This window comes from Eutrigla gurnardus (assembly GCF_963514095.1).
Source record: "Eutrigla gurnardus genome assembly, chromosome: 7".
Taxonomy (NCBI): Eukaryota; Metazoa; Chordata; class Actinopteri; order Perciformes; family Triglidae; genus Eutrigla; species Eutrigla gurnardus.
In genome coordinates this window covers 16,245,880-16,258,941 of record NC_139921.1, presented here as the reverse complement: position 1 = coordinate 16,258,941, position 13,062 = coordinate 16,245,880, and the positions used below count along the sequence as shown (strand labels likewise).

The 13,062-nt window shown below is 42.9% G+C and overlaps 1 protein-coding gene across 1 annotated transcript; it reads right to left on the bottom strand.

Annotated features, from left to right (window-relative positions):
- Window positions 1–389: 389 nt before the first annotated feature.
- bmf1 (BCL2 modifying factor 1) lies at window positions 390–12,788 on the bottom strand. The gene is made up of 4 exons (XM_084012816.1): window positions 12,670–12,788; window positions 10,525–10,721; window positions 9,674–9,876; window positions 390–4,930 (listed from the first exon to the last, which is right to left on the bottom strand). Exons 2-4 carry the CDS (start codon window positions 10,694–10,696, stop codon window positions 4,814–4,816), a joined length of 492 nt encoding a protein of 163 aa, XP_083868942.1. The 5' UTR covers window positions 10,697–10,721; window positions 12,670–12,788; the 3' UTR covers window positions 390–4,813.
- Between the last annotated feature and the right edge of the window lie 274 nt (window positions 12,789–13,062).

Below are 13,062 nucleotides of genomic sequence, written 5' to 3'. Positions count from 1 at the left end.
TTCACAACACAACTCCTTAAAATGAACGCTTGGGCTCAAAAGGGCGAAGGAGGGAATTAAATCTTCTTCTGAACATTTCTTTTTGTCCAAGGGTTGGGGCAATGAAATATAGTTCAGAGTGTAGTGAAGAGAAAAACAGTTATAGTGTGAAAGTCCTGGACTTATACTTATGTATGTTTCTTAGAAAGTCTGTAAGGTTTGATGTTGTTATTATTATGCAATAAGCCGTCGGTGGAGTCATTTATGAATTCACAATTCTGAATTTCTCTGTTTTCCATACACATTAAGGAAAATTAGACCCCCCCCCCCCCCCCCCCCCCTTGTCTTAAGAAAAGCTGGGTACCATAGTCTTGTGTGTTCCTGTGTATAACACATGAATTGGATTCAACTTGTCACCTTCAATAAAATTTTATTGAAAAAAAAAGTACCAATAAACAACAAGAAATCCAGAAAAAAAAAAGATTTGTAGAGCAAAGCTCCATATGTACAGCATATTGCACTACAGAACAAATTGTCTTTACTTCCATATTATATCAACAACCAAAAAATATATATAAACACAAAAATGAGTGCACAGTAGAGTCTCGAAAACACACAGTCAATGTTTACAAAAATGCTACATTTTCGCTGGGTCTCATTTCTTGGTATACAGAGAGTGTGTGATAATCAAGACTTCGTTAAAACTGAGCAGTTAAAGGCATATTCCAGGGTTTTTAGAAATACATGTACACTTTATCTGTTCTTTAAAGAAGGGCAAATATTCCATAGCTATAAGCTCATGAACCAAGTTAACCACAACCGTGGATTATTTTGGTTTGGTTGGTTTTGTTTATACACCACGATGAGATGTGCAAGGAATGTTGCAAGTTCATTTTTCCATTTAAAAAAAATGCCCTTGATCTCATGGACTTCAAAAAGGATCCTACTCGTTTTAAAAATTATTTTACAAGCAATGAACCGTCCTTATAAACGTTCACCCTTTTTTCTTAAGAAAATACATTTTAAAAAGTTAAGAAAGACCACGAAGAAGAAATGTTATCGTTAAAAAAAAAATTAAAAATCAAAACCTTCCTCGAAAACTTCAAATTTATATAAAGTGGACTACAAAATTCAAGACACTGACGGTTTCCATAAAATACATATCCCACTCTTGGGATTCTCCACACTCACATAATGTAACGAGCGCAGGTTGGGAACCTCATTCTAACAAAATTATACAGGGCACCGCGGTGGTTTGTTTCCCTTTCCAATAAATCAAACAGACCATCAATCAGAGCCTACTTGATCAATGCACAGATATATACGTCTGACACATGGCAAGATTAGCCCAAAAGAACAATCCAGAGTATATACTAGACATTAACACACAACAGATAAGGGACCCATGGGATCTACAGAAACAAAGTACTCTCCAGTGCATGCTGATTATAACACAATGATCAAGATTAAAGAATTGAACACATAAATAAGCGCCCTGTGACTTAATATGAAGGCAACCCTTTTCTGTGTCTTTTGAAGCATCTCTAATGTCATGTGTATCATTAGCAATGGGTGGGATGGGTAATGACTCATTAATTACAAAGAAAAGGTCACATCCTGTTGAAAGGTTAAACTGCATCGAGGCTGCTGCTTTTTCTCAACCGCATTCTGTGAATGTACCCATGATGACGGGTGTATTGGGTGGTGGAAGATAATGAAAAAGGTCTGAATTGGTTGGGCCCTTCCCTGGAAAATCACAACCTTTTAAGTGAAATACTCCGCCCCAGATCTATTTTTTGAGAATCAAAACACCCACGCCGTGAGGCTTGAAAGGTGAGGTTTGTAGTTTTCTTTGTCATGAACAGTAGCGGTTGTGGTCATGGTGAATTCATGTTGGTCCAGTGGTAACAACAGTTTGGATACACGGATGAATGCACTATTTCCTCAACCCAATATTGTCCTCCTCGCAGCTGTGAAGCTCCGACAGAAGCAGTGAATTTTGGCGAAAAAAGCCATGACCACGTGGAACATATAATTGCACTGTGCAAATGAGCCACTGTTGAAATCCATTCTGAGCAACATTAATTCTAACTGACCATAGCTGTTCGTCACAAAGGGCCAAAGTCTACAGCAATACCAAAAAAGTCGAATTTGAGTTGAGTATCACATGATGGAGGCCAACCTGCTCTGCACAGTTAAACAACTGAAGTCCAAGATCAAAACAAAACAAAAAGGCAAATAAGAAGTAATTGCACACACAGGCGTATACAGTAGAAATGGGCAAATATACATAAATAAGAAGGAAAAAAATAAATTAAAAAAGAAAAATGAACCGATGTAATAAAGGAGCAGCACAAAGAGGAAGTCAGGAGCCAATGATGAGACGGGGCGCTACAGGGACTGGCTCAGCGTTCAGGATCCGCAGGAAACTATAACCACAACCACATTCAGTGCACCTCACACGCTTACTACTACACGCTCAGTAGCCCCCGTCACCACTACAGCCAGCAAGTCAGCCTCAGACTTCTCACTCAAACTGTACCTTTACGTGTGTGTATCTGCTGAGAAATTGGCCGAGAGGATTTCTTTTTTAGCTGAAATGAAAATGAAAGACTTGACAATACCTTGAGAGGTGTCATCATAAATAAACGGGTGAAAACACTGCTCTTCTTCTAACCATGTAACAGATTCTCAAGGTTACCAGTAGTCTGTCCCTGAGACATCTTTAAGAGAATGAAACCCTAATTATGCAGTGATAAACTTGACACATGGTAAGGAGCAAGTAATTACAGACCCCTGATATGTACTGCTCCTTGGGTCCACAAGTTGGCCTGGGTTCAGCAATGGAAAATATAACAAACAGCATCTTCAACAGTGTCTTTTAACATATTCATATTTCAACAATAATTACAGTCTTTTTCACTTTTGTCTTTTTGTCTGCCGAGTCGTTATATGTACTAAAAATGTCCCAAATCTGGATCTGAGCACCAAAGACAAGATCACCCAACAGATTATAAAATGACATAAAACCCAATAATAGTAGCCTGAGACGATCTGTTTCACAGATTATGCAGTATTGTTTGGTGTTCAGAACACACGCGGGCTGAGAAGGAAAAAAAAAAAAAAAAAAAAACAGGACAGAAAGCTCTATTGTAACCCTATTGTAGCCTGAAACACTGATACATGAAATTTTCAGAATCCAATCCAGATCCCAGACTGCATTCAGTCAGGTCTCAACATTGATTATTTGTCTTGGACATAAGAGTGAAAACATCTGAAATGGTGTGGTCATAACTGAAAACCTTCATACAAGACAGAGGTTAGCATGGTAACTATCTGAACTTTTGAAGGGCGTACGTCTAGTGCAAAAACAGTGGATCCACAGCTCCACTTCAAGGGCATGGAGGTCTGAAAACAATCACATGAAACGAACACATGGAAAACACAGAGATAACTCAAAGGTGGGAACAGGGGAGGAAAGAGGTGTTCTCACTGACATTGTATATGAAATCATGACGGTTACACTTGGCCAATTTGTTTAGTTACCATTCAGATAAAGAATACTTATATTTGCTCTGTATAACAAATAATGTGCTTTACTTTAATGTTGGATTTTAGTGCACAGGTGCTAGACCTCTAAAACACATCCAAAAGTCAGCAGCACCTCACTTTCATCTAAATATCTTCTCATGGATCCTTGTAAGTTTTTTCTCAGCCTCCCAGTAGCTGTAGTGAGCATTAGATCAACTGATATAATAATAATAGAACAGAACGGTTACTTGAAATTAATAAGTAACAGTAGTAATAACTCATATATATAATATGCCAATAAAAAATACCTCTTCAAATGTTTGGGTGTATTCTAAAAAGATTGAACCAGTGTGTTAACCTTAAAATATTGACTCAGGATACTCATTCCACTGTTGACTATAAACTTACCGCTGTCATTTTAAATAAATACTTATTAATTACAGCTGTTTTTAAATGTGTTTTCAGTACCAATAATCCCAGTTCCTAATACTAATATTAGCTTTTGTATGTTGTTGTACAAACATGGCAAACTCCACCCCGATATTTGCTGAGTCATCAAAATGTTATGACTGTCTAAAGAAAGGCTTCCCTTCAAAGATCCATGCATATCAACAGAAGATGTTTAGATTGCAAGTTTCAGGTGCGCGGACTTTTTCACGTGCAGAAACTTTGCTCCCAATATTTTTGAATGATACTGAGGGATCATGTTCAAATACCATACCGAAGAAAATGGAGGAGAGGGAAAACAAAAACAGAAAGCAAAAAAATAAAGAAATTAAGAAAAGATAAATGTTCCATTGAGGTGAGGTGCAAAATGCTTTGTTCTGAGAAGTTGCCTCTTTGGAAAATTAGTAAATCAACTTGTCGGGTCACCCGAGAAACTTCAGAAAATCATACCTCGCGCCACATTTCCTTTCATTTCCTAACCATCTCATCTCAAAATTGCTCAATACTCATTCTGGCAGAAGACATTGAATAAGGCATTCCCAAGGTCCGTGGAGGTCATTAAAGATGGATACATGTTGAAGTGCAAAAAATTCAACAAGAACAATGTACTGTACAAAACTACTACACCACACGTATACCAAAATATGAACATCGTCCTGTAGAGGAATCTCGGAGCATCATGGCATCTTCATGGAAAGAAAAAAACACACGACCTTGTATAAAAGTTGGTTGTCTCCGTCCCGCGGTGACCTTTTGTCTCCTTTTTTTTCTCCCCCCAAAAACAGACCCGTGTAAGATTTGACAGTGCCATTTGGAGTCCAGTTCCTCAGAGAGATGGGGAGACCCCCCCCCCACTTCACCTCCGTCCTGCTCCACCTCCTCCAGCAATGAACCCCCTGTCAAACAGAAGGCTGAGCAGAGCTGCGGCCAGGCGCCACCACATCCGCCCCTGGTTCCTTTGGTTTCGGCGATACTGAAGCAACAAATGAAGACAAAACATACAAATTAGTGCACTCTACTGAAACTCAATAACAACATACAGTGCTAGAAATTGTCACTTGTGTTTCTTGAGTTTGTGTGGCCTGTGATGTGTGCTGATTGACAGTGAACACAGTGAAAAGGGTCAACTGAGAAGAGGGTAAGAGAAAACTAGACACCGGAACAACGCTGATATTTTCACAACAGTCTGCTTCTGTCCCCAACAATACTCATTAGAGAGGCCTCCCTTTGTGTTTGGGATCCCTACACAATCCGGGCTTCCCAACAGACATTCCGGGCCATAAACACATCCATCATACGGTCACACTTTTTCTAATCTTGCTGGGGGCGACCAGCAGTCAGCGGCTCAGGAGGAGACTCTCTCGGGTTTGCAAGTCAATTGGATTGTGAGCGATTAGGGGGATAATGCTATCTCTGCCATTGAGAAGCTGAGATAAGATAATTGCACCAAATGGGATTAGGGAGCTCTTGATGAGAGACAGGGAGCTCTCTGGAAAACACGTATCTGCACGAGAGAGGTACAGTAGTCCAACAGCTCATCTGCAGACAAAAAGCAGACTCCACCATGTCTGATAATGCTGCGGCTATTCTCAAACCATAAGAGTTGTAAACTGACTTGAGATTACTTTGTCATGACAATGCGCCAAAGTTCACTACCTTTTTCCTGGCAATATTCTGCGGTTGTTTATGAAAGCGAAAATATCTAAAGGCGGAGATTAGGTGTATTGACATGACTGTTAAGTTGCTGTCCAAACATTGACCTAGTTAGCAGCCAACAACTGCCATTGTGATAAGCCTCACTTTACGCTTATCAATTTGAGGTGAACATTGCAGAGTGTTGCATCAGCATTCAGGTTCCAACCAGCACGTTTACATGTTACTTACTACTCGCTTACTTATAATTGTTTGTTTTTTTCAAAAGAACAATGGAGGTAAAAAGAAATCATGGCAAAGACTGCTGGGAGCCTTGATAAAACCAGTTCTCTGTTGTATGACATATCTAAATCTTGCCTTGGGATATTCTGATAAGGACATAATAGCATTATGTGTGCTTCATACAAACATAGGCAATATTTATATACAGCACAGAGTGGATGAGCTGGCAGCCATCTGGCTTGACTTGGCATGTCTTTTAAAATTTAATCTAAATTACATGAGAGACTACAGTCTTGAGTTACAACTCAAGGATCATAGAAGAGGAAGACAGAATGACGGCATATGTGCAATTATATGTATATTGCATATATACTGTATAATACTTTATGAAGTTTTGTAAAATGTTTTTTTTTTTTTAACATTTAGATAGTAAAACTTGCAAGAGTAACATGAGTCAACGAAGTTATTTAAAATGCTACAAAGCTTTTGTATTTACTACAAGCCACATGTGGAGCAATTAATCTTGATAAACAGAAACAGAATGTTCCTATGACGGTGACCTTTTGCCCTACACTCTATCAAAGTGACAGAGAGACATCGAGACAAACAGAGAGAGAGAGAGAGAGAGAGAGAAAGAGAGAGAGAGAGAGAGAGAGAGAGAGAGAGAGAGAGAGGTGTGCACAGCACTGTCACAACTTAGTCATGAGTCACGCCACCAACTGTCAAAATGAGACTCCGGCTCTAAATTTAGTCAGCGATCGAGGGGCAGAGTCTAGCCAGATGCTCGGTGTCGTCACTCCGACACAAGCCTGATGTGCTTTATCAGTGCCCCATGTGGGCTGTCTGTCAGGCCAGCTGCTCAGAAGCTCTGCCTTATCTCTTGCGTAAACAGGCCAGCCTGAATAGCAAGAGACTTTGGATTAGTCACCTCAGGGAGGAGACAAGGAGCACAAATGGACATTGCTGTGAACAAACACCATCACAGAACAATGAATGAAGAGTAAATATCCAACGCTGGCTTCATATGTTTTTATTTCCAATGCAACTCCACTACTCCCCCTCCTCTACAAGTGCTAAAAGGAGATCGCCGTGCCCTCGCTAGAACAGTGAGGCGATAAAGCCACAAACGGTGCGTGCGTGCGTGCGTGCAGACACGCACACACACACATGCACTCTCAGACAAGCGCGCAACAGGCGATATTCAACCCAGCTTTCAACACCTCCTATCGAAAGCACCAGGAGTCGTCTCTCTTAAAAAAACATGGGGATGAAACCTAACTCTGCTCCTTGCCCTGTGCAGGCTAGAGCAGTCTTCCTGCCATTGTGAGTGTCATTATTGCCTTGTCTCAAATGGCGGGCCGGCTAATGTCAGCCATCCTCTGGGGACCTCAGCGTCCCCTCCAGCCCGCCCTGACTGAGGAGCAATTTATCTGTCAGCATCCACCAGCACTCCTACGCTACCTAATCCCTGCTTTCGCCAGGGGCCACTCACAGCCGCATTCTCCCAAATCCATCAAGAAGATGGCAGTCAAAGGCACTTGGATGGCTCACGGACAAGTGTCTGCACTGAATAACTGCAATCACCTACTGACAGGAGCAGGTAGGGGTAATGAGACCTGGCAAACAATAACACTATCATGAAGTGAGAGTTTCTGTGCTGACTGTCAGACTGTGATAGGGAGAAGTGCAGCAAAATGCAGAAAAACAAGTATGGGTGTATTCATGCATGAGCATGTACACATGCACTGCTAATAGTTGCAACCTGAGCCAGAAATAGCAATTACAGAGGCTGCGGTGGAATAATACATCAATGTTCTCTCCCTCAGCAACAGCTTGCCACATAGACTCTGAACACACACACACACACACACACACACACACACACACACACACACACACACACGCACACGCACACGCACACACGCACACGCACACGCTCCACCTGAAGTGTCAACGGTCGCCACCCTGGTCTCTTTGCACGTTAGCACTGAAACCACATTTACGCTTCACGATGCCGGCAAAACATTCTCTATATTGCTCACCTACTATCACGCTATCAGTATATCACTGTCCCTGTCTCTTCAGGATGTGACTTGACAGGACCGTACTCACTCTGACTTTCCTCTCTGCTGTTTACTCAACCAGCAAAAAGGAACACAAGCCACTTCCTCATCCCCTGACCCAGGCCTGCCACCGCTGTGCGTCAATAGATCCCAGCCGCACACACACATCAGAGCAACCCTCTTGTCTGACTGTCTGTTTATGTGTGTGTGCGTTAGCCAGTGTCACGATACATGAGCTGCAGGAGTGTATAAATAACTTAAAAAGTCCATAACAAATTCTGAAATGGTCTTGCACTTCAGAGTATGAAGTAAAAAGAAATAACTATATTATGTGCAGGGAGGGTCCCATTTCCCAAAAGGGAGGTTTCCTGACAAGTGAGTACGGTCGGAGTGAAGGGGTTGACTAGTGAATCCCTGAAACCACAGCTGTCCTCCTGGGGACTCACGCGCTGAGCTTCGGGTTACAACATGTTTACCTTCTCCCGCCACTTCTGCTTTTTCCTGGACATAGCGGCATGTGTAGATGTGTGTTTAAATGTGCAAGTGTGAATAAATACGTGTTGGAGTGTTAACCACTTCTGCAACAAAACACTGCAGAAAATCTCCCGAGGGTTCGTGTACACTGTTGATGTTACAGCCAAATGAAACAATGGTGCGTCAAGGTTGTACAACACTCCCACATAGAAGCAACTTTAGGCAGCACACAAACTCAGTGGACAGTGTCACCCTGACCACAGTGCAACGTGTTATTTGAGGCCAGGCATCCTTCATGCCACTTGCCTCCACAGCACACTAAGGAAACAGGAGAGAAGAGAGAGAGAAATAAACAGGAAGAGGAGGCAGGGGGAGAGCCCGGGGTTGGCGAGGTGGGGGAAGGGTTGTCCTTGTTCAGCAATGTTTTTGGCTGGAGGGTAGGGAGGGCAGGGGGGTGGGGTGGCGGGGGGGGATGATGGGCTCTGTAAGTTCTGCATGTGCATAGTCTCTCCAAAACAAATATGGAGCAAACACAATAAAAGCAAGAAAACTTATACATCTTTGGGAGACCAACAGGGGATCCAAATATAATACCAAAAGAACTGTGTGAAGGTTGTTGTTAATGTGTGGACTGCTTTTTTTTCCTGCTTTGATTTTGAGACCGCCCCTCCCCCCAAACAACATGTTGGACTTACTAAAAAAAAAGAAACTGTATGGATTGTCAATGCAAGGCCCATGCTACTGATATAATGAGCCATAATCAGAACATTACGTTTAAATTGAACATTAAGAATCAGCCATCTCTAGTCCACCCTTAACAAATCACATTTAAAGAGGCATACAAGAGAAGAACCCCTCCCCAGCCTACAAAGTGCTTCATATGCATTATTTGATTTGAAGTGGCTTATTTAAAAAACATATTGTACATTTCCAACTACATAACAAATAGTGAAGAATTCCACACCTCATTGTTTCTTTACTACTGCTTGTTGGAATGACGGGTCTGTCAAAGTGTGATTTGTATAATAGTGTATCCTTTGCTTTACTGCAATATATTTTGCCAGCTCAGTGCTCAGTGAGTGTCCTGTCTAGATGATATCCAAAAAATGGAAAAGATTTGTTTGTATGGTCACAGGTAACACTGTTCTCAAATATAAAAACTCCTACATCAAGACTATCTGCACCAACACCTAATGAAGAGCACTAAAGGGAGATTCTGTGGCCAGTTGCACTTGTTCACTGCCATCAAACTAGAGGCCTGTCTCAAGCTTATATAGTCAGCAGGATGCATATGTCCTCCTCACCAGTTGCAGGTGTTCCCGGTGAAACTGGTCTCCTATCAGCTGGAGTTTCTGGCCAATGCAGGCCTCCACACTGCGGGCCACAGGTTGCTGCTGGGGTAGCTGCTCCATCCCGTTTTGCTCCCCTTCAGTTTCTTGTCGCCTCGCTTCCTGATCCCCAACAAGCTCAAAGTGTGCAGGGAAGTGCAATCGAAAACCTGCGTTGCCTGTTGAGTGTCAAGGCTGAGACTTATTATTTTGTCAACAACCGTGTGAAAATTTAAGTAAAGCAACCACACATGACAGGGTGTTTTTACTGTGATGATGTCTGTGCCAATAATGCAACAGGTACAAAGAGCAGTCAAGTATTGCCGAACGTGTCTTTGGCCAATCAGATTTCTTGGCTTTGACAACAACTTTTACAGCTGTGTTTTTTGTAATCAAACATTGAGATGTGTTTCACACACACAACAAACTCACATGACACAGATTTGAGGTCAGTTTGTTATAATGAAGCTATTTTAGAATGATTACTTGTCTGAGGTGCCAATGTAACTTTGCTGTCACTGATAATAACATCTCTGGCCGTTGCTGCTTACGCAGGTAAGCAATTCTGTCCCGTCCTTTCAGTCGCGCTGCCAGTCTGGCGCCTTTTGAATAGCAAAGCAGCTGGGCACACTCCACACAGACCATAAAAGAGACTGTGATCACGACTAACAGGCGTCAGGAGTGAGATCAGTGCGGCGGCATTGTTACCCATGTCTAACAGTAAGTCTCACATTATCGTTTTGTGTTTCAGTTTTATAACACTTGTTATCACGCACAAGGCAATGTTCCCTTTTCTCTTTTGAAATAATGTACGTCATCAGCCTCACCGTAGAAGAGTGGTCTGGGCTCCTCTGCGACTCCACAGGGCAGCATGCCGTTGTTCGGTGCCAGGGCGGGGCCAGGTGTCTGCGTGCCCCGGTCTTCACACTTTATCTCCCTGAACGTGGTGCGCCAGCAGTGGGGGTCCGGCTCAAACACATCATCCTCCTCATCGTCCATACGGGGGCGCGATAAGATGCGCAGCCTTAAAAGCAACAGGGCAGAGAAAGGAAGATTACCGCTACAGCTGAATGTAGAACATATGTCTTCCAGCCAGTCAGAGGCATCCCAAGATCCCTTCATTAATGATGGTGGTAGCCTTGGATGAGTCTGCATTAGGCCTGATGAGATCATCTCAGACACATGTATTATGCTTTCATTGCTCCATGGCATTCATTTTTATTATAGACAACCTGTCTGGTTCATAATGAGTGCCCTCAAATCAATAAAACCACACTGGACATGGACAAGTAGGGGGAAGAGGGAAAAAAACAAAACGATTTGCCTTCACTTGTGGCAAAGAGCTCAGTGCTTATTTAGACAAATGGCTCAGTTCATCTCAGTGATGAAACCACACAATCCACTGCGGTTTGGAGACTTGGTTGAGCCACATCTACATAAATGGGGGTTTGGCTGACTAAGTTAAATGAGAGGTAGAATCTGTGAATGTGTGCTAAGCGGGCCCTGTGGACAGGAGGATTGCAAACCTATAATATTAATGAGGTACAGCAAACAATCGCACGTGTCAGTGCTCAGCGTACATATACATATCTGAAGTGTAGACACCGTGCCAACTTGATGACAGGAATAATTTTAAAAAAGCGTTACTATAAATAATTCAAGCAACTCAACTGCAGTGTGGCAAGAATCTCGAGGAGCACTTGGGAATCCCTCAGTGTCAATGATGCACTGGGCTCAACCCTGAATCTTATAGTGGGGTCAAAGGGTTATCAAAATACTGGTGAAATTCAAGTTGCATCAGCAGTTAGCCCCCCAAGTCACCATCGGGTTGTAATACAGGGTCAGACTACTACCACACTTCCAAATTAGTGTCCACGGCAAAATGGTAATGACAGTCTTTGTAGGAAAATCCTAAGCCACTCTCGCTGCCCGGGTCTGTCAGCCTGCCAGCTCCCCGGGAAGGAGTTTTCATTTCTTCACCCAACATAAGCAGATTGGCCTGTCTCTAGCATGCCCAGACCTCACGATATACTGTGTGCCTTCACAATAAACCCTGTGTGTAAAACCGCTTAATGCTTTGTTTTGACAAACGCAGAGTAAGAACATAGAAGGCTCAGGAGAAGCAGAGAAAAACCCGGCTCAACCTCCAGATACCCAGGGTTGCTTTCTACGGCGCTCCGCCGTCCAGGCTGTTTGTGTCAGACAGTTGGCTCCCCCTGCTGCAAACCAAATAACCCGAACAAAAGGAAGGAGAGACGGGGCTGGTGGCGGAGAGGCAGCGCTGTTTTTGACACACTTCCCACCCGCTGCAACTAAAGTCTCACATCGACCGTTTCTACTTTCGGTCGCTTTCTGCACGCACGAGACCTAAAATGACAAAGTAGCTCCCCGACTTCAAAGCGGCGCCAGTGAATCGCGACCATTTTTTTTTTAACACAAAATGTCTGGAAGCAAAAACATTTTTTTTTAACTTAAATTATGTCCGACATAAAATAAGATGCGAAAATACACGTGCAGTGATCTCAAATAAAGTTCAAAAATAGACATATTTGGAAAATAAACGTGTAGTACACGCGTCTAAAACATGTAATGACGCTTACATAATGGTTTTAATTTGTGTAGAAAAGGGCTGTCACTACATGAACACAGACTGAAAACCGAAGCTCTTGCCGCAAAAACAAACCTGCAGTCTGATGTCCATTCACCGACTGAGCTCTGTAAACCGGGAAAGCCGGTTTATTTCAAATCTCTGTTGGGAACGACCGGCTGGGTTACGCTACAAACCGATATTAGTTGGACGACTTTGACGTTTCGATACCGCAGTGAAGACGCTAACTGTCGCGGCTAATGTGTTGCAGCTGTTTGGCGACACGTTGTTTGTTACTTCTTCCTGAGGACGCGGATGTTACTTCATGTTAAACTCACGCCGACTAGCTGACATACGCCGAAGAAGGACGTTTAAAGGCGCTTACCACAGAGCTGGGCTTCGTTGTAATGGTCGCCTTGGACTCGGTGAAAAAAAAGGGACAACGGGTTCAATATCCTAGCAAGTCAAGCGAGTTTAGTCCGTATCACATCCACGACTACTTCCATTCTGTGAGGAAAAGTGCAGCAAGCCGATTTCATTTCGCCGACGTCAGCTCCAAACTGACTCCGCCGCCGGGGCGTGGTGCCGTAAGTTAGTAAATAAACCCTTCTTAAAAACGCGAGGGTTTTCTGTCGACCGACTCCATGCATTTTGGCTGAGGCGGATCATACCCCTTTAAGGGTGATTTACATAAAGACGCTGTAACCAATCGTCGAGTTTGTTTTTGTCCCGCCTCCTCCGTCGTGTATTCAGACACGTGGATGGGAAATTCCCCAAA